The sequence below is a fragment of the Salvelinus fontinalis genome, chromosome 4 (assembly GCF_029448725.1).
Source record: "Salvelinus fontinalis isolate EN_2023a chromosome 4, ASM2944872v1, whole genome shotgun sequence".
Classification (NCBI taxonomy): domain Eukaryota; kingdom Metazoa; phylum Chordata; class Actinopteri; order Salmoniformes; family Salmonidae; genus Salvelinus; species Salvelinus fontinalis.
This window is the reverse complement of record NC_074668.1, coordinates 53,876,630-53,904,554: the sequence shown is the minus strand read 5'-3', so window position 1 is coordinate 53,904,554 and position 27,925 is coordinate 53,876,630. Positions and strand designations below refer to the sequence as shown.

At 43.8% G+C, this 27,925-nt stretch overlaps 1 protein-coding gene across 1 annotated transcript; it reads left to right on the top strand.

Annotated features, from left to right (window-relative positions):
- The first annotated feature begins 27 nt into the window (after positions 1–27).
- LOC129852893 (rho guanine nucleotide exchange factor 28) lies at positions 28–27,789 on the top strand. Its single transcript, XM_055918501.1, has 7 exons — positions 28–81; positions 5,282–5,423; positions 6,775–6,884; positions 14,853–15,039; positions 22,875–23,058; positions 24,716–24,917; positions 27,589–27,789. The coding sequence occupies exons 1-7, from the start codon at positions 28–30 to the stop codon at positions 27,754–27,756; spliced, it is 1,047 nt and encodes a 348-aa protein (XP_055774476.1). The 3' UTR covers positions 27,757–27,789.
- The last annotated feature ends 136 nt before the right edge of the window (positions 27,790–27,925 follow it).

Sequence of the window (27,925 nt, the reverse complement as noted above, 5' to 3'; positions counted from 1 at the left end):
CCAAATATAGCCCTGCTAATAGCCATAATGGCGCTGTACAATGTGACCTTGTGCGTTTGTGACCTTGTACAATGTGACCTTGTGAGTTTTTTTTAGCATTATTTTATTAACGAAAGCATAAAGATGCTGATGAAGAAATACAGTACTGTATATGCTTTTACATTTGGATAATATAGCAGTTAAAGCATTTTGAAGATATAAGCCACCTGCTTTTGTTTATTAGGCTACTGTGCAGTCTGACAAGTAAACATAACCTACAGTACATATTGTAGTCAACATGGGACAGTGTCTATTTTCTTGCATAAGGGAGAGCAGGCCATGTCTAGACTTTTTCGGTGACCTCAAGTACTCATTAACTCAGTCTGTAATGCTTTTTCTGGTTGCATCAGTCATGGACAGAAACTTCTGACACACAGTATTAATGATGAACACCCGGAGGTTCACTGGTAAGCGACATTCGCCTCGGCATCTATCCCAGTTGGTATTCTGTGCCCACTCGTGGTATCTCTCTTTTCGGTTACACATCCTTGGAATAGCAGAACAGCATAACAATCCGGACGGCCCTTGCTGTGCCTGGTAAGCAGTTGGTCAAGTTCTGTTGTCAGAAGAGGACTGGAAATGTCAGGGTGAACTGATGACCTGATGAACCAGCCAGGTATGTTGACTCTGCCTTGTCGTAGGTGGAGTTCCAGAGCTCACAGGTGTGCCTGGCATGGATTGTGACTCCATCTCGTTCCTCGCTCTGTTCATCACGTCATTCTCCGCTTGACTCTCCGCCATTCCCGCCACTTGGGAGCCATGAACATTATGACCAATATACACTGCTCAAAAAAATAAAGGGAACACTTAAACAACACAATGTAACTCCAAGTCAATCACACTTCTGTGAAATCAAACTGTCCACTTAGGAAGCAACACTGATTGACAATAAATTTCACATGCTGTTGTGCAAATGGAATAGACAAAAGGTGGAAATTATAGGCAATTAGCAAGACACCCCCAAAAAAGGAGTGATTCTGCAGGTGGTGACCACAGACAACTTCTCAGTTCCTATGCTTCCTGGCTGATGTTTTGGTCACTTTTGCATGCTGGCGGTGCTTTCACTCTAGTGGTAGCATGAGACGGAGTCTACAACCCACACAAGTGGCTCAGGTAGTGCAGTTCATCCAGGATGGCACATCAATGCGAGCTGTGGCAAAAAGGTTTGCTGTGTCTGTCAGCGTAGTGTCCAGAGCATGGAGGCGCTACCAGGAGACAGGCCAGTACATCAGGAGACGTGGAGGAGGCCGTAGGAGGGCCGTAGGAGGGCAACAACCCAGCAGCAGGACCGCTACCTCCGCCTTTGTGCCAGGAGGTGCACTGCCAGAGCCCTGCAAAATGACCTCCAGCAGGCCACAAATGTGCAGGAGGACAACCGTTACAACTGTAGTGAGCTAATAGAAATATATATTGTGTTTTCGCTGTAAAACACTTAAAAAATCGGAAATATTGGCTGGATTCACAAGATGTTTATCTTTCATTTGCTGTACACCATGTATTTTTTTCATAAATGTTTTATGATGAGTATTTTTGTATTTCACGTTGCTCTCTATAATTATTCTGGCTGCTTCGGTGCTATTTGTGATGGTAGCTGCAATGTAAAACTATGATTTATACCTCAAATATGCAAATTTTTCGAACCAAACATAAATGTATTGTATAACATGTTATAAGACTGTCATCTGATGAAGTTGTTTCTTGGCTAGTGACTAATTATATCTCTATTTTGTTGGTTTTGTGATAGCTACCTATGCGGTAGAAACATGGTGAAAATATGCGGTTGAGTCTTTGGCTATTGTGGTTAGCTAATAGAAATACATATTGTGTTTTTGCTGTAAAACATTTTAAAAATCGGAAATGATGGCTGGATTCACAAGATGTTTATCTTTCATTTGCTGTATTGGACTTGTGATTTCATGAAAATTATATTATATGATATCCCTGTCCCTTTAGGCTAGGCTATGCTAGTCAGCTTTTTTGATGAGGAGGATCCCGGACAGTTTTTTTTAATTTAGCCGGGTTCCCATTAATCTGAAAGAGCGGTTACATAATAATCAGATTTAGCCTTTCTGATTTGCCTTACACAATGATTCCTCGGTTGCTTAAAAGCTTGCCAGTCTGGGCCTAAACCTGTGTTCCTGGCCTTGACCCAAGCATCATCTCTTTTAATGAATGACTTCTGATAGTTCTAGAGTGTACCAGGCATTCGATCTACCTTTAATCCTTCATTTTTTGAAGAGAGCATGATTATCCACAATAGTATTGAAGACATCTGCAAAAAGGCTCAAAGCTAAATCAAGTTCAGGGTTGGCTGAAATACCACCAAGGTCACTAAAATAAAGATCATATAAAAAATTCTGTTCATTGAAGTTTTTAAAGTTCCTCTTTGTGATGAAACAAGGCTGAGATGTTTCTATTCTCACCACAGGAGGCTGGTGACATCTTAATTGGGGAGGACAGGCTCGTGGTAATGGCTGGAGCGGAATCAGTGGAATGGTATCAAATACATCAAACACATGGTTTCCATGTAGAAACATATTTATCTGGTGTATTCATTAAGATAAGATCAATCAGATTTTGAAGGATCTTCAGGGTTGGGATGTGTAGGCTTAGTCACCAGCTGGGTTAGGTTTAGATCATTGCGTGTCTTTTATATTGTCTGAAGCCTCTATTTCCCAATCATAATTTAGGTCACCCAGGATAATAACTTCTGATTTAATAAAATAGGACAACAAAGTCGGAAGTTTACATACACTTAGGTTGGAGTTGTTGAAACTCGTTTTTCAACCACTCCACAAATGTCTTGTTAACACTATAGTTTTGGCAAGTTGGTTAGGGCATCTACATTGTGCTTGACACAAGTAATTTTTCCAACAATTGTTTACAGATTATTTCACTTATAATTCACTATCACAATTCCAGTGGGTCAGAAGTTTACATACACTAAGTTGACTGTGCCTTTAAACAGCTTGGAAAATTCCAGAAAATTATGTCATAGCTTTAGAATCTTCTGATAGGCTAATTGACATCATTTGAGTCAATTGGAGGTGTACCTGTGTATGTATTTCAAGGCCTACCTTCAAACTCAGTGGCTCTTTGCTTGACATAATGGGAAAATCAAAAGAAATTAGCCAAGACCTCAGAAGAAGAAATTGTAGACCTCCACAAGTCTGGTTCATCCTTGGGAGCAATTTCCAAATGCCTGAAGGTACCATGTTCATCTGTACAAACAATAGTATGCAAGTATAAACACCATGGGACCACGCAGCCGTCATACCGCTCAGGAAGGAGACTCATTCTGTCTCCTAGAGATTAAATATACTTTGGTGCAAAAAGTGCAAACAGAATTAGACCGTGTGAAGATGCTGGAGGAAACAGGTACAAAAGTATCTATATCCACAGTAAAACGAGTCCTATATCGACATAGCCTGAAAGGCCGCTCAGCAAGGAAGAAGCCACTGCTCGAAAACTGCCATGAAAAAGCCAGACTACGGTTTGCAATTGCACATGGGGACGAAGATCGTACTTTTTGGAGAAATGTCCTCTGGTCTGATGAAACAAGAATAGAACTGTTTGGTCATTATGGCCATCGTTATGTTTGGAGGAAACAGGGGGACGCTTGTAAGCCAAAGAACACCATTCCAACCGTGAAGCACGGGGGTGGCAGTATCATGTTGTGGGGGTGCTTTGCTGCAGGAGGGACTGGTGCACTTCACAAAATAGATGGCATCATGAGCTAGGAAAGTTATGTGGCTATATTGAAGCAACATCTCAATACATCAGTCAGGAAGTTAAAGCTTGGTTGAAAAATGGGTCTTCCAAATGGACAATGACCCCAAGCATACTTCCAAAGTTGTAGCAAAATGGCTTAAGGACAACAAAGTCAAGGTATTGGAGTGGCCATCACAAAGCCCTGACCTCAATCCTATGGAAAAATGTGTTGGCAGAACTGAAAAAGCCTGTGCGAGTAAGGAGGCCTACAGACCTAACTCAGTTACACCAGCTCTGTCAGGAGGAATGGCCCAAAATTCACCCAACTTATTGTGGGAAGCTTGTGGAAGGCAACCCAAAATGTTTGACCCAAGTTAAACAATTTAAAGGCAATGCCACCAAATACTAATTGAGTGGATGTAAACTTCTGACCCACTGGGAATGTGATGAAAGAAATAAAAGCTGAAATAAATCATTCTCTCCACTATTATTCTGACATTTCACATTTAAAATAAAGGGGGGATCCTAACTGACCTAAGAGAGGGAATTTTTACTGGAATAAAATGTCAGGAATTGTGAAACTGAGTTTAAATGTATTTGGCTAAGGTCTATGTAAACTTCAGAGTTCAACTGTATATGTTATTTTTGGGATATTTCAGTGGTTGCTGCAGCACCCTCTGCACCCTTACGTCCCGATCTGTGGTTTCACACCCCCATTCTCTCATTTATGTTCAATATTAGCCAGAGTTATACCTTTGAGGCTTCTGCACCTGGTGTCCTATAGGTTAGGCTGGGTTTATGTTGAGGGCACGAATGAGATTGTTTGATGCAAAAATTGGGTTTATCTCAATAGTTTGGTTTTTAGGCTAGACAGTGTTGGACAGGAGAGTGTGTGAGAGAGTTTGGTGGAGGGAAGGAGAACTGTGCGTGAGTGCCTGTGTTACGATGGTGGGAGACTAGGTAAGCTGGAGTGGAACAGAAACAGATAAGGTGATTCCCCAGTGAGAGAGCGGGTCAAGAGGTAAACAAAAGTGGCCCCTTTTGTTTACCTTCAATTCACCATTATACTGTATCTCATGCACCGTTAAATCCAGGAGCTATCCTGACAAGAATGGAAGACAACCAAGCCCAAAACAGTTGCTCTCCATTTGTCTTATAGGTCTCCAAGAATGACTCCAAACTTGAGCGACATGGAGAGAACTTGAATTGTCATGCAAATATACCATTCACATCAATCTAAGGTTTAATGTGAAAGTGTACACATCTCTAGTTGTTTGGCGCATAGCTCCCAGATAAGTGGTCTTATGTGTTCTGGGCTGCGAAGATCAGGGTAGATCAGATCTGAGCAGAGACTGGAACATTCCTCTTTTTATTGAGTTGGGGGGAAAGATGTCTTCATAAAGTATGCTGCGGGAGGATTTATTGTATATCTTTACTAGATCATCCTAACTGCAAATGATCGTATCAAATACCTGTCTCTCTATCTTTCCCCCGCTCTCTCTCTCTCTCTCTCCCTTACCCCTCCCCTCAGGGGCAGGCCAAGGTGTTTGCGTTGCTGCAGGCCCCAGACCCCTTGCCAAAGGAGGCAGAGATCTTCATCGTTCTAGAAGGTTCTACGCTTGCCCATGTCATCAGAGCCCAGAACGATGTCATGCTCTGCTTCATCGTGCCTGGTGAGAGAAACGGTGTAGAGTGAAGTTGTCCCTAGACACTGATCTGTGTTCAGTTTAGCATTTCCCTACTAATGGTTAGGATTGGGGAGGAAAAACAAGAAACTTCACCCCAAAGGGAGAGAGGTGAGTGTGTGTGTTGTGTGTAACTGCCATCGTAAAGATGCCTATGACCTATGACCATCTCTATGACCTATGTGTGTGCATGTGCCCAGAGTTCTCTGTGAGTGAACCCTATGACCCGTGGGGATCAACCACAAAAATGTGCTTCCCAAATGGCACCCTATTCCCTACATAGTACACTACTTTTGCCCAGAGTCCTATGGGTCCTGGTCAAAAGTAGTGCACTAATTTAGGAATAGGGAGCCATTTGTGACATATACAGTATGTTGCGTGTGAGACTGGGCTATGAAAGGATGTACTATCTTATCAGCTTTCTCTCAGGAGGGAAACAGTCAGACTCAGCACCCCATAAACAATACCAACAATGGAGAGACCCCTGGAGAACTGTAAACTCTCCCCTAGCTGGCTGGCTACAATACACATTACTACAACACCACTCCCCTGGGGTTTTGCTCCATTTCAGCACTAGCAAACCTGACATTATTTCTTCAAATGTAGCCTAATTAGTTGAATCAGGTGTGTTGGTGCTAGGCTTGAACAAAAGCCTGCACCTTGTGTGGCCTCCTGTTGTAAATGCTTTTTCTCAACAAAGTTTCCCCCAGGGACAGATCTAGGATCAACTTCCCCTCTGTCGATCCTAAACTTAACCATTAGTGAGGAAATTTCTAAACCGACCGAAGATCCACGTCTAGGGGCAACTTCGCAGTTTGACTTTTATTGGGATGAGTCTTGTCCTTGAAGCAGAACTGAGCGATTTACTCTAGATGGACAAGCTACAAAGTCAAAATTGGCTATATTGTAAAAATTAATGATATTCATTTAAGGTTAGGGTTAGGCATTCGGGTTAGCAGTGTGGTTAAGGTTACGGGTAAAGGTTATGTTTAAAATCCGATTTTATTACTTTGTGACTTTGCCAGCTAGTGACCACTCTGCAAAGTTGCCTCCAGAACAAGATTCATGATGAAAGCGCTAACCTGCTGCAACTTCATCCGACACCAGTGTTTTCCAACTCCAGTCGTCGAGTACCCCCAACAGTACACATTTTTGTTGTAGCCCCGGACAAGCACAACTGATTAAATGTGTCAACTAATCATTAAGCCCTCGAGCTGAATCAGGTGGGTATGTCTGGGGCAACAACAAAAATGTGTGCTCAAGGATTGGAGTTGGGTAACACTACTCTACACCATTGTAAACACACTGTGGTGTGACATCCTTTCCCAATGTTTTGTAGGTCATAACCTGGCTGAGACTGTCTCAGTCTGTGCTTACCTCTACTCTGAGACCACACCTTTTACCTGTGTGGGAGGGTCCAGGCTCAAGTACGTCCAGGACGATGCTCAGGTAGTGTTTGCACGCACGCACGCACACACACACACACACACACACACACGAGCATGTGCACAAACATACACAGTTACACAAACACACGCACACAGTAGCAACAGTCATTGAAATTGTTAAAAGGTTTTAAAAACAATTATAATAAGTGCAACGGTTGGAACATTTGGATGAAGATACTCAACTGGATTTTGCAAAAATGATCAACTTTTATTATCCAGCAGAAATTGACTGAATTGTAGCACATAAAACATTTTACTGGCCCGGACAAATAATGAATGGAGTTCAGGGATTTTGGTGGGAATTCAGGTATTACATTTCTTGTAAAATGTCACTATTGTTTTTCGTAGAATGTACTCATACTGTATATACATGTTCTTATTGTACCAGGTATGTTTGTGTGTAAAAATATAGACAATTATATGTGCATAATTTGCATAAACATACAGTGTATTTGCATATATGAATCAATTAACATAGAGGTGAGGAACAAAACACCAAACACTAAAGCCTGTCACATGCTTCCCAATCGCTTATATATGATTACATTTTGTGACGTATTTGTCCGTTTTGGTGTACGGCAGCATTTTTTCCGGCTGGTCGTGCAAACAAATTATTTTCTTGAGGCAAGTCGAAGTTCGGCAGCTTAAGTCTGTGCACCTTCACCGGTGATTGGTCAACAGTACAACTCCTAGTACAAGCATTTCGCTACATAACATTTGCAAACACGTGTATGTGACAAATAAAGTGTGATTTGATAGTAGAGGTGTAGAGGTGGGAACTGTGGACAGGATAGAGGTGGGAACTAGTAGAGGTGGGAACTGTGGACAGGATTCTTCAATGAAGTGTTTGTTGTCAATCAACGAGAGACTATTTTATTTTTATTTTTTATTATTTTTTTTATCCCATTTTCTCCCCAATTTCCGTGGTATCCAATCGCTAGTAATTACTACCTTGTCTCATCGCTACGACTCCCGTACGGGCTCGGGAGAGACGAAGGTCGAAAGCCATGCGTCCTCCGAAGCACAACCCAACCAGCCGTACTGCTTCTTAACACAGCGCGCCTCCAACCCGGAAGCCAGCCGCACCAATGTGTCGGAGGAAACACCGTGTACCTGGCCCCCTTGGTTGGCCAAACCCTCCCTACCCCGGACGACGCTATGCCAATTGTGCGTCGCCCCACGGACCTCCCGGTCGCGGCCGGCTGCGACAGAGCCTGGGCGCGAACCCAGAGACTCTGGTGGCGCAGTTAGCACTGCGATGCAGTGCCCTAGACCACTGCGCCACCCGGGAGGCGAGACTAGTTTTCTTGCACATTTTTTTACTTGAGAAATACTTCACCAAAAACCTCAGTTAGATGTAAACTTGCACTACTAAGACCTCCTCTGCAAAAACTTAAAAATGAATTTCTTGATTTAGCTGAGATTAATTCAGACTATTTCGAGGAAGTGTATACTGGCTATGTTGTTGCTACATCGTCTCAAGAGGGACATACAATTAATATTGCGGGGGGGTTTTCAAGTTTTTCAGGCGAAGGAAGGTCTTAGAGCCCTTTCATGCAGTCATATTACCAAATCACCCTCGAGTGACCTCATGGGTGAAAAGTTATTCATTTTTTTCATAATTTCATAATGAGTCAACTGTATGTCAAGTGTTTCTACTGTATGTGAAATGGTTTCATATGAAGTGTAATATTGGGATGCAAAATGTAATACATTTCAACTATATATCTGACATGGTACAGGTGTCTGATTTTTTTATGCCCATAACCATGTGTGTGAGGTGTATACTTTTGTTTCAAAGTAGATTTGTTTAAGACTACCAAGAAACACCCTGTGGGACCCTAATTTAGCCCACTGCAGAAAAGGGTTTCAAGGGAGTATTTCCCACACACAGAAATTCGCTTAGCCAAGCCGAGTTCTGTTAGGAGAAAACGGAACCTAGTATGCGGGCTCCTTTACTCTGTCTACATGGACTCACTTGCACTATCTAGACTGCATCATTAATTTCTGTTGTCGATTTCTCTTGCGTATTTCATCAAGTGTGTCAATAGCAGGATACCATCAGATAGATATAATCGAGAGCCAAGCCCGTTGATGTTTTATCTAAACACACCTTACATTGTTTGCGAGATCAGGCATAATATCACTATAATCCGAGTGTTCCTTTTTGGAAGTTGCTTTCATTTCAGCGCATCTAATTTGTGAACATTTGAATTGTATTAAATTATTTGTTTCTTCAATTCCACAAAAAAATTAACACATCAAAATAAAGTTATCTTTCTTCTCTTTCTTGTGATGTAATTGTCGGACAGTGCGTTAAATACATTTACAATTACATTTAAGTCATTTAGCAGACGCTCTTATCCAGAGCGACTTACAAATTGGTGCATTCACCTTATGACATCCAGTGGAACAGCCACTTTACAATAGTGCATGTAAATCTTTTAAGGGGGGGGGGGGGGGGGGTCAGAAGGATTACTTTATCCTATCCTAGGTATTCCTTAAAGAGGTGGGGTTTCAGGCGTCTCCGGAAGGTGGTGATTGACTCCGCTGTCCTGGCGTCGTGAGGGAGTTTGTTCCACCATTGGGGTGCCAGAGCAGCGAACAGTTTTGACTGGGCTGAGCGGGAACTGTACTTACTCAGTGGTAGGGAGGCGAGCAGGCCAGAGGTGGATGAACGCAGTGCCCTTGTTTGAGTGTCGGGCCTGATCAGAGCCTGAAGGTACTGAGGTGCCGTTCCCCTCACAGCTCCGTAGGCAAGCACCATGGTCTTGTAGCGGATGCGAGCTTCAACTGGAAGCCAGTGGAGAGAGTGGAGGAGCGGGGTGACGTGAGAGAACTTGGGAAGGTTGAACACCAGACGGGCTGCGGCGTTCTGGATGAGTTGTAGGGGTTTAATGGCACAGGCAGGGAGCCCAGCCAACAGCGAGTTGCAGTAATCCAGACGGGAGATGACAAGTGCCTGGATTAGGACCTGCGCTGCTTCCTGTGTGAGGCAGGGTCGTACTCTGCGGATGTTGTAGAGCATGAACCTACAGGAATGGGCCACCGCCTTGATGTTAGTTGAGAACGACAGGGTGTTGTCCAGGATCACGCCAAGGTTCTTAGCGCTCTGGGAGGAGGACACAATGGAGTTGTCAACCGTGATGGCGAGATCATGGGACGGGCAGTCCTTCCCCGGGAGTAAGAGCAGCTCCGTCTTGCCGAGGTTCAGCTTGAGGTGGTGATCCGTCATCCACACTGATATGTCTGCCAGTCATGCAGAGATGCGATTCGCCACCTGGTCATCAGAAGGGGGAAAGGAGAAGATTAATTGTGTGTCGTCTGCATAGCAATGATAGGAGAGACCATGTGAGGTTATGACAGAGCCAAGTGACTTGGTGTATAGCGAGAATAGGAGAGGGCCTAGAACAGAGCCCTGGGGGACAACAGTGGTGAGAGCACGTGGTGAGGAGACAGATTCTCGCCAAGCCACCTGGTAGGAGCGACCTGTCAGGTAGGACGCAATCCAAGCGTGGGCCGCGCCGGAGATGCCCAACTCGGAGAGGGTGGAGAGGAGGATCTGATGGTTCACAGTATCGAAGGCAGCCGTTAGGTCTAGAAGGATGAGAGCAGAGGAGAGAGAGTTAGCTTTAGCAGTGCGGAGTGCCTCCGTGATACAGAGAAGAGCAGTCTCAGTTGAATGATTAGTCTTGAAACCTGACTGATTTGGATCAAGAAGGTCATTCTGAGAGAGATAGCAGGAGAGCTGGCCAAGGACGGCACGTTCAAGAGTTTTGGAGAGAAAAGAAAGAAGGGATACTGGTCTGTAGTTGTTGACATCGGAGCGATCGAGTGTAGGTTTTTTCAGAAGGGGTGCAACTCTCGCTCTCTTGAAGACGGATGGGACGTAGCCAGCGGTCAAGGATGAGCGAGGTGAGGTAAGGGAGAAGGTCTCCGGAAATGGTCTGGAGAAGAGACGAGGGGATAGGGTCAAGCGGGCAGGTTGTTGGGCGGCCGGCCGTCACAAGACGCGAGATTTAATCTGGAGAGAGAGGGGAGAAAGAGGTCAGAGCACAGGGTAGGGCAGTGTGAGCAGGACCAGCGGTGTCGTTTGACTTAGCAAACGAGGATCGGATGTCGTCGACCTACTTTTCAAAATGGTTGACGAAGTCATCTGCAGAGAGGGAGGAGGGGGAGGGGGGGGGGATTCAGGAGGGAGGAGAAGGTGGCAAAGAGCTTCCTAGGGTTAGAGGCAGATGTTTGGAATTTAGAGTGGTAGAAAGTGGCTTTATCAGCAGAGACAGAAGAGGAAAATGTAGAGAGGAGGGAGTGAAAGGATGCCAGGTCCGCAGGGAGGCGAGTTTTCCTCCATTTCCGCTCGGCTGCACGGAGCCCTGTTCTATGAGCTCGCAATGAGCCACGGAGCGGGAGGGGAGGACCGAGCCGGCCTGGAGGATAGGGGACATAGAGAGTCAAAGGATGCAGAAAGGGAGGAGAGGAGGGTTGAGGAGGCAGAATCAGGAGATAGGTTGGAGAAGGTTTGAGCAGAGGGAAGAGATGATAGGATGGAAGAGGAGAGAGCGAAGGTTGGGACGGCGCGATACCAACAACTTTAGCATTCATATACAGCACCAGGCAAAAGTTGACACACCTACTCGTTCAAGGGTTTTTATTTATTTATACATTGTAGAATAATAGTGAAGACAACGAAATAACACATATGGAATAATGTAGTAACCAAAAAAGTGTTAAACAATCAAAATATATTTTATATTTGAGATTCTTCAAATAGCCACCCTTTGCCTTGATAACAGCTCTGCACACTCTTGGCATTTTCTCAACCAGCTTCATGAGGTAGTCACCTGGAATGCATTTCAATTAACAGGTATGCTTTGTTAAAAGTACATTTTGGCAATTTCTTTCATTCTTAATGCATTTGAGCCAATCAGTTGTGTTGTGACAAGGTAGTGTTGGTATACAGAATATAGCCTTATTTGCTAAAAGAACCAGTCCATATTTTGTGAAGAACAGCAAAATAACAAAAAAGCCAAGAGAAACGACAGTCCATCATTACTTGAAGACCTGAAGGTCAGTCAATCTGGAAAATGTCAAGAACTTAAAGGTTTCTTCAAGAGCAGTCGCAAAAACCAACAAGTGCTATGATGAAACTGGCTCTAATGAGGACCGCCACAGGAAAGGAAGACCCAGAGTTACCCACTGACGCAGAGAATAAGTTCATTTAGAGGTACCATCTTCAGAAATTGTAGCCCAAATAAATATTTCACAGAATTCAAGTAACAGACACATCTCAACATGAACTGTTCAGAGGAGACTGTGTGAATCAGGCCTTCATGATCGAATTGCTGCAAAGAAACCACTACTAACGGACACCAATAAGAAGACGCTTGCTTGGGCCAAGAAAAAGGAACAATGGACATTAGACCAGTGGAAATCTGTCCTTGGGACTGATGAGTGCAAATATTCAATTTTTGGTTCCAACTGCCCTGTCTTTGTGAGATTCGGATGATCTCCACATATAAGTTCCCACCATGAAGCATGGAGGAGGAGGTGTGGGGGTACTTTGCTGGTGACACTGTCAGTGATTTATTTAGAATTCAAGGCACACTTAACCAGCATGGCTACGAACAGCATTCTGCAGCGATAAGCCATCCCATCTGGTTTGCGCTTAGCGGGACTATCATTTGTTTTTCAACAGGACAATGACCCAACTCACCTCCAGGCTGTGTAAGGGCTATTTGACCAAGAAGGAGAATGATGGAGTGCTCCACAATCACCCGACCTCAACCCAACTGAGATGATTTGGGATGAGTTGGACCGCAGAGTGAAGGAAAAGCAACCAACAAGTGCTCAGCGTATGTAGGAACTCTTTCAAGACTGTTAGAAAAGTATTCCAGGTGAAGCTGGTTGAGAGAATCCCAAGAGTGTGCAAAGCTGTCATCAAGGCAAAGGGTGGCTACTTTGAAGAATCTAAAATATAAAATATATTTTGATTTGTTTAAACACTTTTTTGGTTACTCCATGATGCCATATGTGTTATTCCATGCTTTTGATGTCTTCACTATTATTCTGCAATGTAGAAAATTGTAAAAAATTAAGAAAAATCCTTGAATGAGTAGGTTTGTCCAAACTTTTGACTGGTACTGTAGATTCAACAGAAAGACACTACATCCAATTGAGCCCATTTCAGCCATTACCTGTTTGTGTTGACAGGTCGTTTCAAACAATTTGACGGTCGTAATGTAAATAGGAAAAAACGACCGGCACAAGCAAGAGTGTGAAGGAGTCACAATCAATCAATCCAGTCAACTATGTGAGAGATACAGTGACAAGTGTATTCTGCACCCCTCAAACACAGGAAATATATAGCTGAAAAAGATAGATTCTCAGGTTGGGTGGCATGCACATTGCTACACACACAAACACAAAAAATGTATGGTGATAAAACCAGCTATGGTGGAATAATATGATCATAATATAATATTGTATGCAAAGCACTTTGCACTGCTACTATTGTATGAAATGTGCTATTTAGCAAAAATATCAACGCGACATGTAAAGAAATAAAATATACCAGAAATGTTCCATATGCACCAAAAGTCTATTTCTCAAAAATGTTGAGGACAAATGAGTTTACATTCCTTTTAGTGAGTATTTCTACTTTGCCAAGATAATCCATCCACCTGACATGTGTGGCATATCAAGAAAAGGAATAAACAGCATGATCATTACACAGGTGCACCTTGTGCTGGGGAAAATAAAAGGCCACTCTAAAATGTGCAGCTTTGTCATACAACACAATGCAACACATGTCTGACGTTTTGAGGGAGCGTGCAATTCACATGCTGACTGCAGGAATGTCCACCAGAGCTGTTGCCAGAGAATTTAATAATTTCTCTACCATAAAACACCTCCAACGTCATTTTAGAGAATTTGGCAGTATGTCCAACCGGCCTCAAACCTGCAGAACACATGTAACCACGCCAGCCCAGGACCTCCACATCCGGCTTCTTCACCTGTGGAATCATCTGAAACAAGCCACATGAAAAGCTGATGGAACTGTGGGTTTGTACAAGCAAAGAATTTCTGAACAAACTGTCAGAAGCCATCTCGAGAAGCTTACCTGTGTCCTCACCAGGGTCTTTACTGGACCGCAGATGGCGTTGTAACCGACTTCAGTGTCAAATGACCTTCGATAGCCACTGGCACTGTGCTCTTCAAGGATTAATCCCAGTTTCAACTGTATCGGGCAGATGGCAGAAAGTGGGCATGGCGTCGTGTGGGCGAGCAGATTCAATGTTGTGAACAGAGTGCCCGATGGTGGGGTTATGGTATGGGTAGGCAAACACAATGGCATTTTATCAGTGGCAATTTGAATGCACAGAGATACCGTGACAAGCTCTTGAGGCTCATTGTCGTGCCATTCATCCGCTGCCATCAACTCATGTTTCAGCATGATAATGCATGGCCCCATGTCGCAAAGATCTGTACACAATTCCTAGAAGAAAATGTCCCAGTTCTTCCATGGCCAGCATTCTCACCAGACGTGCCACCCATTGAGTATGTTTAGGATACTCTGGATTTACGTGTACAACAGGGTGTTCCAGTTCTCGCCAATATCCAGTAACTTCGCATAGTAATTGAGGAGTGGGGCAACATTCCACAGGCCACAATCAACAGCCTGATCAACTCAATGTGAAGGAGATGTGTCATGCTGCAGGAGGCAAATGGTGGTCACACTAGATACTGACTGGTTTTCTGATCCATGCCCCCACCTTTTGTTAATGTATCTTGACCCAGTCATGTAGAAATCATAGATTAGGGTCTAATGAATTCATTTCAAGTGACTGATTTCCTTATATGAAATGTAACTCAGTAAAATCTTTGAAATTGTTGCATGTTACGTTTATATTTTTGTTCAGTGTAAATAAAGATTGATTTGATGTTGTTGTCTCAACCCTACCCACAGGATCTGGCTGAGCACCTAGTAACCCACGGTCACCGCCTGAGCTCCAGCGACCACAGGGAGCTGAGCAGCCGCTTCTGCCTGAGCGAGGAGAGCTCTCGCTGGGCAATGGACCGCCGTGTGGCCCTGGCCATGGCCAACTTGGATATCCCCCACAGCTGGAATGTACTGGCTAGTCCATCTGGAGAGGGTGAGAGTGGGTTTCTTTACATGATACAACTGCTAGGTCTAAGTTTCATGTGACCTTTCTATTGTTGTCATACAATACAAGCATCAACATAGAGAGCGGACTGCTAGGTCTAGGTGAATGCATACAATAAAGAAAATACTTTACAAGTAGGGAGTTTCAGATGTATCCACACGTGCTACATACGAATTCTTGTGTGGGATTATTTTGGATGAGTGAAAAGTTGGACCGAATTCTTAGTTGTTCTTCCCATTGTCTTGTCTCAACCGTGTCCAAGACTCCAAAGAAGGTGAACTCTTCAACTTTTCTTTCCTCTAAGTTCCCTTTTCTTTATCTCCTTCCATCCCTTCTCTCTTTCCTCTGTCATTCAGTTCATTTTTGCATGCTTGCTGCCCAGCAGTCGGAAAGTGGCCATGGCTACATGACATGTGGAGCTCTGTTAAATTCATCAATGCCAATTAACCAGCGTGTTATTTGATTAGGAGAGCTTCACGGACTGGAAGTAGCCCTAGGGTATAGGCAGGGTTAAATAAGCGTGTGTGTGTGCGCCTGCATGTGTATTTGTCTCTGTGTGTGTGTGTGTGTGTGTGTGTGTGTGTGTGTTTCACGTGGGTGTGTGTAAACCTCTAATGTAAATGACAAATCTCATTAAGGCGATAATGTAGTTATGGCAGTCTGTTTCATAGCAAAACGACACAAATGTCTTTCCATGAATTTCCACAGTTAAGTGATCTAATTGGGTAACATGGCCTATGACATCAGCCTATTACCATTCTGAGCAGAATATGAAAACCCCACTTACCCTCTGTTTGAATATTTAGGGTATACTAGGCATATATCAGGGTATATTATGCAAGTGAATATAGAATCCGTGGTAGGTGTTCACCGCTAAATCCTAGTTTGTCTGTTGTTTCCAAACGTAAAAAGTGGATATTGTAAAGTTATCCGCTCGACTTGAGACCAGCTTCATGCAAACAACCCGTGGTGTTACCATGAAGAGTAACAGTTGTAGGGTTATGGGACTAAATCAAATCACATTTAATTTGTCACGTGCCGAATACAACAGGTGTAGACCTTACAGTGAAATGCTTACTTAAAAGCCTTTAACCAACAATGCAGTTTTAAGAAAATCTCGATAAGAATAACAAATAATTAAAGAGCAGCAGTAAATAACAATAGCAGGGGCTATATACGGGGGGTACCTGTACAGAGTCAATGTGTCAATGTGCGGGGGGCACTGGGGTCGAGGTAATTGAGGTAATTATGTACATGCAGGTAGAGTTATTAAAGTGGCTATGCATAGATAATAACAGAGAGTAGCAGCAGCGTAGTGGGGAGGGGGGGACAATGCAAATAGTCTGTGTAGCCATTTTATTAGATTTTATTAGGTGTCTTATGGCTTGGGGGTAGAAGCTGTTAAGAAGCCTCTTGGACCTAGACTTGGTGCTCTGGTACCGCTTGCCGTGTGGTAACAGAGAGAACAGTCTATGACTAGGGTGGCTGGAGTCTTTGACAATTTTTAGGGCCTTCCTCTTTACACCCCATGGTGAAGAGGTTCTGGATGGCAGGAAGCTTGGCCCCTGTGATGTACTGGGTCCTACCGCACTACCCTCTGTAGAGCCTTGCGGTTGGAGGCCGAGCAGTTCCCATACCAGGCAGTGATGCAACCCGTCAGGATGCCCTCGACGGTGCAGCTGTAAAACCTTCTGATGTTCTGAGGACCCATGACAAATCTTTTCAGTCTCCTGAGGGCGAATAGATTGTCATGCCCTCTTCATGACTGTCTTGGTGTACTTGGAGCATGTTAGTTTGTTGGTGATGTGGATGCCAAGGAACTTGAAGCTCTCAACCTGCTCCACTACAGCCCCGTCGATGAGAATGGGGGTGTGCTCGGTCCTCCTTTTCCTGTAGTCCACAATCATCTCCTTTGTCTTGATCACGTTGAGGGAGAGGTTGTTGTCCATGCACCACACTGCCAGGTCTCTGACCTCCTCCCAATATGCTGTCTCATCGTTGTCGGTGATCAGGCCTACCACTTTTGTGTCATCATCAAACTTAATGATGGTGTTGGAGTCGTGTCTGGGCATGCAGTCATGAACATGGAGTACAGAAGAGGACTGAGCACGCACCCTTGAGCCTTGAGGGGCCCGTGTGTTGAGGATCAGCGTGGCGGATGTGTTGTTACCTAACCTTACCACCTGAGGGCGGCTCGTCAGGAAGTCCAGGATCCAGTTGCAGAGGGAGGTGTTTAGTCCCAGGGTCCTTAGCTTAGTGATGAGCTTTGAGGGCACTATGGTGTTGAACGCTGAGCTATTGTCAATGAATAGCATTCTCACATAGACTACCGTTCAAAAGTTTGTGGTCACTTAGAAATGTGCTTGTTTTTTAAATAAAAACAATTTTTTTGTCCATTAAGTTAAACATCAAATTGATCAAAAATACAGTGTAGACATTGTTCATGTTGTAAATTACTATTGTAGCTGGAAACAGCAGACTTTTTATGGAATATCTACATAGGCGTACAGAGGCCCATTATCAGCAACCATCACTCCTGTGTTCCAATGGCACGTTGTGTTAGCTAATCCAGTTGATCATTTTAAAAAGCTAATTGATCATTAGAAAACCCTTTTGCAATTATGTTTGCACAGCTGAAAACTGTTGTTCTGATTAAAGAAGTATTAAAACTGGCTTCTTTAGACTAGTAGAGTATCTGGAGCATCAGCATTTGTGGGTTCAATTACAGGCTCAAAATGGCAAGAAACAAAGAACTTTCTTCTGAAACTCGTTAGTCTATTCTTTTTCTGAGAAATGAAGGGGCTTCCATGCTGGAAATTGCCAAGAAACTGAAGAGCCCGTACAACGCTGTGTACTACTCACTTCACAGAACAGTGCAAACTGTCTTTAACCAGAATACGAAGAGGAGTGGGAGGCCCCGGTGCACAACTGAGCAAGAGGACAAGTACATTAGTGTCTAGTTTGAGAAACAGACGCCTCACAAGTCCTCAACTGGCAGCTTCATTAACCTGTCTAGGATCAGCGTGGCGCTAGCGGCACACCCCCCCCCCCCCCCCCCCCCACTGAAAAACCAGTGCCGCGAAATTCAAAAAAAATATTTTTTTAAAATATTTAACTTTCACACATTAAAGTCCAATACAGCTAATGAAAGACACAGATCTTGTGAATCCAGTCAACATTTCCGATTTTTAAAATGTTTTACAGGGAAGACACAATATGTAAAGATGTACATCTATTACCTAAAAACACATTAGCATAATCCACCATCTTTTATTTGTCCACCAACACCAGTAGCCATCACCAATTCGGCTAAACTAAGATATTTATAGCCCCTAACCAACAAAAAAACTCATTAGATGACAGTCTGATAACATATTTATGGTATGGGATAGGTTTTGTTAGAAAAAAGTGCATATTTCAGGTAGATGGCATAGTTTACAATTGCACCCACCATCACAAATGGACTAGAATAATTACAATGAGCAACGTGTTTACCTAACTACTAATCATCAAACATTTCGTAAAAATACACAGCATACACGAATCGAAAGACACAGATCCTGTGAATACAGACAATATTTCAGATTTTCTAAGTGTCTTACAGCGAAAACACAATAAATCGTTATATTAGCTTAGCACATAGCAATTAGCAGCCCAGCATTGATTCTAGCCAAAGTGAGCGATAAAAGTCAACATCGCCAAAAGATATTAATTTTTTCACTAACCTTCTCAGAATTCTTCCGATGACACTCCTGTAACATCACATTACAACATGCATATACAGTTTGATCGAAAATGTTTATATTTAGCCACCAAAATCATGGTTAGACAATGTGAAATGTAGACAAGCTGGTAAAGAAAAAGTCCTTGCGCCACTTAGACAGTGATCTACTCTTATACATAAATACTCATAAACGTGACTAAAAAATATAGGGTGGACAGGGATTGATAGACAATTTAATTCTTAATACAATTGCGTTATTACATTTTTTAATTTATCCTTACTTTTCAATACAGTTTGCGCCAAGCGAAGCTACGTCAAAAAACATGGCGTCCTAAGCCACTAAAATGTTTCGACAGAAACACGATTTATCATAATAAAAATGTCCTACCTTGAGCTGTTCTTCCATCAGTATCTTGGGCAAAGGATCCTTTCTTGGGAGAAATCGTCTTTTGGTGGAAAGCTGTCCTCTTGCCATGTGGAAATGTCAACTGCGTTCGGGATGAACTGAAAAGCGTGCCCAACTTTTCACATCGTTGCAAAAATAAATGTCCCAAAATCGCACTAAACGGATATAAATTGCTATAAAACGCTTTAAATTAACTACCTTATGATGTTTTTAACTCCTATAACGAGTGAAAAGATGACCGGAGAAATATAACAGGCTAAACTAACGCTTGGAACAGGTGCGCGCCGGTGTCCTCTAGGCTCATGACGCAGCTCCCAAAGAATGACTAGCTTCAGGGTTTTTTCATTTGTAGGGCCTGTGAACGCGCAATCGACCCCGTTGGAATCGTCATCACGTAAAGGCATCCAGGGGAAGACGTAAGAAGTGTCCGTATAGTCATAGCAACGACAGTGCCCTTTTAACTGACTTCAGAAGAGTGGCCAACATTTCTCAAATCTGACTCCATGTCAGGGAAATTGCTGTAGAATGGGCTCTGTTCCACTTAGAGACAAAATTTCAACTCCTATAGAAACTATAGACTGTTTTCTATCCAATAATAATAATAATATGCATATTGTACGATCAAGGATTTTGTGGGAAGCCGTTTAAAAAATTAGCCAAATTAGCATAAATAGTCTAAACAGCGCCCCCATCCCCAACAGGTTAAATAGTACCCGCAAAACACCAACACCTATCGTGAAGGCCAGCATCCAGGAGTCGCCTCTTCACTGTTGACGTTGAGACTGATTATTCCATAAAAAATCAGCCTTTTCCAGCAACAAATGTAATTTACAACATTAACAATGTCTCACTGTATTTCTGATCAATTTTATGTTATTTTAATGGACAAAAAAAGCTTTTTTTTCTTCTTTATTTCTTAGTTAACCCAAACTTTTGAATGGTAGTGTAGGTGTTTCTTTTGTCCAGCTGGGAAAGGGCAGTGTGGAGTGCAATAGAGATTGCATCATCTGTGGATCTGTTGGTGCGGTATGCAAATTGGAGTAGGTCTAGGGTTTCTGGGATAATGGTGTTGATGTGAGCCATTACCAACCTTTCAAAGCATTTCATGGCTACTGACGTGAGTGCTACGGGTCGGTAGTCATTTAGGCAGGATACCTTAGTGTCCTTGGGCACAGGGACTATGGTGGTCTGCTTGAAACATGTTGGTATTACAGACTCAGACAGGGAGAGGTTGAAAATGTCAGTGAAGACACTTGCCTGTTGGTCAGCGCTTACTCTGAGTACATGTCCTGGTAATCCGTCTGGCCCAGTGGCCTTGTGAATGTTGACCTGTTTAAAGGTCTTACTCACATCTGCTGCGGAGAGCGTGATCACACAGTTATTCCTGAACAGCTATTGCTCTCATGAATGTTTCAGTGTTACTTGCCTCGAAGCAAGTATAGAAGTTATTTAGCTCATCTGGTAGGCTCATGTCACTGGGCAGCTCTCGGCTGTGCTTCCCTTTGTAGTCTGTAATAGTTTGCAAGCCCTGCCACATACGACGAGCGCCGGAGACGGTGTAGTACGATTCAATCTTAGTCCCGTATTGATGCTTTGCCTGTTTGATGGTTCGTCGGAGGGCATAGCGGGATTTCTTATACGCTTCTCACTCCTTGAACGCGACAGCTCTACCCTTTAGCTCAGTGCAAATGTTGCCTGTAATCCATGGCTTCTGGTTGGGGTATGTACGTACAGTCACTGTGTGGACGACGTCCTCGATGCACTTGTTGATAAAGCCAGTGACTGATGTGGTGTACTCCTCAATGCCATTGGAAGAATCCCAGAACATGTTACAGTCTGGGCTTGCAAAACAGTTCCATAGTTTAGCATGTGCTTCATCTGACCACTTCTTTATTGAGTCACTGGTGCTTCCTGCTTTAATTTTAGCTTGTAAGCAAGAATCAGGAGGATACAGTTATGGTCAGATTTGCCAAATGGAGGGCAAGGGAGAGCTTTGTATGCGTCTCTTTGTGTGGAGTAAAGGTGGTCTAGAATTGTTTTCCCTCTGGTTGCACATTTTACATGCTGATAGAAATGATGTAAAACTGATGTAAGTTTCCTTGCATTAAAGTCCACGGCCACTGCGAGCGCCACCTCTAGATGAGCGTTTTCCTGTTTGCTTATGGCGGAATACAGCTCATTGAGTGCGGTTTAGTGCCAGCCTCAGTCTGTGTTGGTATGTAGACGGCTATGAAAAATACAGATAAACTCTCTAGGTAGATAGTGTGGTCTACAGCTTATCATGAGATACTCTATGTCAGGCGAGCAAAACCCTGAGACTTCCATAGATATTGTGCACAAGCTATTGTTTACAAATATGCATAGGCCCCCGCCCCGTGTCTTACCAGAGGCTGCTGGTCTGTCTTCCCGATAGAGTGTATAACCCACCAGCTGCATGTTCTTAATGTCGTCTTTCAGCCACGACTTGGTGAAACATAAGATATTACAGTTTTAATGTCCCATTGGTAGGATATATGTGCTTTCAGTTCGTCCCATTAATTTCCCAGCTATTGAAGATTAGCCATCAGAACGGAAGGCAAGGGCAGATTAGCCACTCGTCACGTGATCCTCACAAGGCATCCTGATCTCTTTCCGCAAAACCTGCGTTTTCTTTTCCTGCGAATCACGGGGATCTGGGCCTGGTCGGGTGTCTGTAGTATATCCCTCACGTCCGACCAATTGAAAAATAACTCCTCGTCCAATTTGTGGTGAGTAATCCTGGTTATGATATCCAGAAGATTTTTTCGGTGATAAGAGACGGTAGCAGCATCATCATGTACAAAACAAGTTACGAACAGCGCGAAAAAACAAACAAAATAGCATGGTTGGTTAAGAGCCGATGAGACGGCAGCCCTACCCTCCGGCGCCATCTTGTTTGGTGCCAGTCAGGCAGTATGTTAGTGGGCCTTTATTAGGGTAAACTGTAAATTGCGTTAACTAGGTTAGTAGAGCAGAGGTGTACAGTTTAGCAGAGGAGAGGAGATCATTGGGACAAACAGCAGTGTTGGAAGTGGGTCTCTAATAAACCCCTCCTGGTCTTATCCCTGGATGTTGGTTATTGAGGCTAATTGAAGTTACAAAGCTCTCTCTCTCTCTCCGTTACACCCTCCTTCCATCTCTTTACCTCTCTCTCTCTCTCTCTCCCTCTCCCTTCCATGCTCTCTCTCTCTCTCTCCACCGCCTCACTCCTCTTCCCTCTGCCCCCCCCTCTCACTTACACCCTCTCCCTTACACCCTCCCTCCATCTCTTTACCTCTGTCTCTCTCCCTTCCATGCTCCTTCTCTCTCTCTCTCCCCACCGCCTCACTCCTCTTCCCTCTCTCTCTCTCTCTCCCTCCCTCCACCCACCTCTCTCTCTCTCACTTACACCTTCTCCCTTACACCCTTCCTCTCTTTACCTCTCTCTCTCTCTCAATTATATTAAATGTAATTCAAGGGCTTTATTGGCATGTGAAACATATGTTTACATTGCCAAAGAAAGTGAAGTAAATAATAAACAAAAGTGAAATAAACAATTCAAATGAACAGTAAATATTACGCTCACAAATGTTCCAAAAGAATAAAGACATTTCAAGTGTCATATTATGTGTGAATTTTCTCTCTCTCACTCTCCCCTCCGCCTCACACCTCTTCCTTCTCTACCTTTTTCCTCAGAGTTGCGTCCCAGAGAATCCCCTCTTCACTTGGCTGTGCGCTGGGGTCTGTGTTGCCTGGCTGAGCTGCTGCTGTGCCAGCCGGGAGGACTGATGGCAGTGACTCTGCCCAACGAGGAGGGGGTCACCCCCCTGCAGCTAGCACACAACAGAGGGCACACACAGCTTCTGGAGCTACTCACACAGTACGATATATACCATGACATTATATTACGTCAAACTATTACTCTTATACTGTATCATCTGTATACTATGAAACAGGAGTAAGCAGGTACGCAGAGCCTCTGGGGCTGCTCACACAGTCATGCCCAATTCCAAATCGACCTCTAGCTCTATACCCTTGTGGAGAAATGAGAGGATTGAATAGGTGGAAGAAACATGGCAAAAAGGTGTAGGTATTAGATAGAAACTCCCTGAAACCTACTCCAAATCAGATAAGCATGCAAAAAATATGTGAAAGGGAAAAATGGGAATTTCCAAAGCGGTATGCCCTACCAATCTGGCCCACTCATAAATCATAAAAATAAATAATGATTAAGCCAGTCTTTCCAACCCTTGTCAGAATATTATTAGAATATGGAACGATAGGGACTAGATCTTATCTTTAAGGGTTAAGTATAACCCTCATGTCTCTATTCCCAAGATGTGACAGGATCATCAATGGCACACTCCTACACTGAACACTCACATTCAGTCACACACATTTGGCACTGTATAGTTGACTGTCTTGGTCTCTTAAGTCACATGTTAAACCGAGGGGATGTCATGTGATCACGCTTTCAGCTACTGGTCTAGTTTATACAGTACATGTCCAAAAGTATGTGATTCTGCTATTTCAGCCAAACCCATTGCTGACAGGTGTATAAAATTGAGCACACAGCCATGCAATCCCCATAGACAAACATTGGCAGTAGAATGGCCCATACTGAAGAGCTCAGTGACTTTCAACATGGCACCGTCATAAGATACCACCTTTCCAGCAAGACAGTTTGTAAATGTCCTGCCATGCTAGATCTGCCCCGATCAACGGTAAGTGCTGTTTTTGTGAAATGGAAACTTCTAGGAGCAACAACAGCTCAGTCGCGAAGTGGTAGGCTACACAAGCTCACAGAGTGCTCACAGAATGCCAACTGCGAGCCAGGCCTAGTCGCCCAACACCAGTGCCCGACCTCACTAATTCTCTTGTGGCTGAATGGAAGCAAGTCCCCACAGCAAAGTTCCAACATCTAGTGGAAAGCCTTCCCAGAATAGTGGAGGCTGTTTTATATAACCTTTATTTAACTAGGCAAGTCAGTTAAGAACAAATTCTTATTTACATTGACGGCCTAGGAACAGTGGGTTAACTGCCTTGTTCAGGTGCAGAACAACACATTTTTTACCTTGTCAAGCTTTCAGTTACTGGCCCAACGCTCTAACCACTAGGCTACCTGCCACCCCAGGCAGGTATCCTTAGCAGCAAATGGGGGACCAACATGTTTTTGGAATGAGATGTTCAATGAGCATACTTTTGGTCATGTAGTGTACTTGTCTCTCTGCCCTAACAATGAGAGTCGTTGTCCACAAAGCATTACGGCAGGCTGTCAAACTATTCCTCTTTTTGTATTGGTGGATACATCTCATTATTTGAATAGATTTTTGAAAATTAGACAAGGGTTGTTAACGTCAACCACCTGTATTCAAGTTGACCATGTGATGTATATCACAACATGTTTGCTATCCATTTAAATGAATTGAGTGTAAATTGTATGTATTTTTTTGTTTTTGTGTGATTACTGCTTGACAACCAAATTTCCCTTTGGCATAATTGATTGATTGAAGGATTGATTGCCTGTCTTTCATCAGCCCCCCCAACCCCCTGGCCACGCCTCCGGCCGGTCTGTCCCAGGTGTGGGCTGTCCACTCTCATCTGCTGAGGTTCTGTCACGACTCCGAGAACCTGACCCTGACTGTCCGGCAGAACCCACAGTGGAACCACCAGCAGAACCGACAGGCTGATATTCTCCTCCTAAGAGACAGACTGAGAGATGACAACTTCCTCCGACAGGTCCGTAAAATTCCAATTCAAGGCTTGAAATGTCACATACACTGTATATCTCCCAATAGGAGACCAGGGTTCAATCCCTGGGTCCACCCTTCCCATTGTTTCTCACTCTTGCCTGCTTCCCCATATCATTTAAATACTGTCTGAATAAAGTGTTAAACACCTAAACATATATACATTGCTCAAAAAAATAAAGGGAACACTAAAATAACACATCCTAGATCTGAATGAATGAAATATTCTTATTAAATACTTTTTTCTTTACATAGTTGAATGTGCTGACAACAAAATCACACAAAAATTATCAATGGAAATCAAATTTATCAACCCATGGAGGTCTGGATTTGGAGTCACACTCAAAATTAAAGTGGAAAACCACACTAATGTCCTTAAAACAAGTCAAAATGAGGCTCAGTAGTGTGTGTGGCCTCCACGTGCCTGTATGACCTCCCTACAACGCCTGGGCATGCTCCTGATGAGGTGGCAGATGGTCTCCTGAGGGATCTCCTCCCAGACCTGGACTAAAGCATCCGCCAACTCCTGGACAGTCTGTGGTGCAACGTGGCGTTGGTAGATGGAGCGAGACATGATGTCCCAGATGTGCTCAATTGGATTCAGGTCTGGGGAACGGGTGGGCCAGTCAATGCAGTCAGCATCAATGCCATCCTCTTGCAGGAACTGCTGACACACTCCAGCGACATGAGGTCTAGCATTGTCTTGCATTAGGATGAACCCAGGGCCAACCGCAACAGCTTATGTTTTCATAAGGGGTCTGAGGATCTCATCTCGGTACCTAATGGCAGTCAGGCTACCTCTGGCGAGCACATGGAGGGCTGTGCGGCCCCCCAAAGAAATGCCACCCCACACCATGACTGACCCACCGCCAAACCGGTCATGCTGGAGGATGTTGCAGGCAGCAGAACGTTCTCCACGGCGTCTCCAGACTCTGTCACGTCTGTCACGTGCTCAGTGTGAATCTGCTTTCATCTGTGAAGAGCACAGGGAGCCAGTGGCGAATTTGCCAATCTTGGTGTTCTCTGGCAAATGCCAAACGTCCTGCACGGTGTTGGGCTGTAAGCACAACCCCCACCTGTGGACGTCGGGCCCTCATACCACCCTCATGGAGTCTGTTTCTGACCGTTTGAGCAGACACATGCACATTTGTGGCCTGCTGGAGGTCATTTTGCAGGGCTCTGGCAGTGCTCCCCCTGCTCCTCCTTGCACAAAGGCGGAGGTAGCGGTCCTGCTGCTGGGTTGTTGCCCTCCTACGGACTCCTCCACGTCTCCTGATGTACTGGCCTGTCTCCTGGTAGCGCCTCCATGCTTTGGACACTACGCTGACAGACTGAGCAAACCTTCTTGCCACAGCTCGCATTGATGTGCCATCCTGGATGAGCTGCACTACCTGAGCCACTTGTGTGGGTTGTAGACTCCGACTCATGCTACCACTAGAGTGAAAGCACCGCCAGCATTCAAAAGTGACCAAAACATCAGCCAGGAAGCATAGGAACTGAGAAGTGGTCTGTGGTCACCACCTGCAGAACCACTCCTTTATTGGGGTTGTCTTGCTAATTGCCTATAATTTCCACCTTTTGTTTATTCCATTTGCACAACAGCATGTGAAATGTATTGTCAATCAGTGTTGCTTCCTAAGTGGACAGTTTGATTTTACAGAAGTGTGATTGACTTGGAGTTACATTGTGTTGTTTAAGTGTTCCCTTTATTTTTTTGAGCAGTGTATTTTAAGACTTGAAAAAACATTTTTAGTTGTGCGCGGCAATGAACGGGGTTCACAGGATGACAAAAGGACACAAGATCAGTTGGATAACAAAGCAAGCACTCTACCATGTAGGAACTATCTTAACTGATGTGCAACCATGAGTCTAAATACAACATCTGGAGTGAATCTGACATATGGTTCATGAGGCGAAAATATTTTTTTGCATTAGTGTCATATAAGCAAATAATGACTAGTTTCCTTGTTTTTTGAGACAATCAGACAATCAATACCAAATTCAGTGTGATTCATCTTAGGGATATCTATGACAGCGTCGATACATTTCAAGTTGATTGAACACTGTGGAGGGTATTTTTGAGCAGATTGTAGCATATTAGCATATGTGCTAATATGCATCTACTGGTATAGTGTGGCCATCTATGAATTAAGTTATTTTCTCAAACACTTTAGCGGCCATTGTGATGAGTTAAAATACCAAATTTGGAGTGAAATTGACTTTAAATCCATGCAAATAAGATTTTTGTATAATAATTGTAAGCATTACCATTACATGGTCGAAAAAGAGAATTGATAGTAGTTTCCTTATTTTTAGATAGAGAGAGAGAGAGATCCTGACAGACCTTATGTGTCCTTGAGGAACATGTATTCAGCATGAGTAAAGACACCAGCATACAAATCTTAAGTCTCTAGGTCAAATGGGGTGGCGGATATGAGGGTTTAAGTGAGACTGCTTACAACAGTGCCGCCAATCGGTGCCATTATTCTTGACCGAGTTCCTGTTGGTCTGCCAAATGAGAAAAAAGGTACCAATCTATGCATGAAATATTTGACTGTGAACCCCTGTGAACCCCTACTAATTGACTGACGGAACTGAGATGGAATAGATGCCAATCTGATGATAACAGGATTGAACTGTTCTCATCTATTTGCTCTTAGATCAAGGCCCTGAGAAGAGAGCAGTCAGAGACCGCACTGGAGAAAGAAGAACTAGTGGATGAACCAGGAGAGGATGGTACTTTAGTTTTTGGGTGTATCCCAAATGGCACCCTATTCCCTATATACTGCACTAAGGATGCATCATTAGTCTTTGTCTGTGTGATTTGATCAATCCATGCAGTCCAAAGCGCTTATTCTAGCAAACGCAGCCTGTTCCACTCTTAGTACACTCCCCAAATCCTAAACATTGGGCAATTTACTCTGACTTTGCCAGGACAGAAGGGCCCAATCGAAAATGTACCCCTATACCCTATACATTTGTGGAGATCTGACTAGA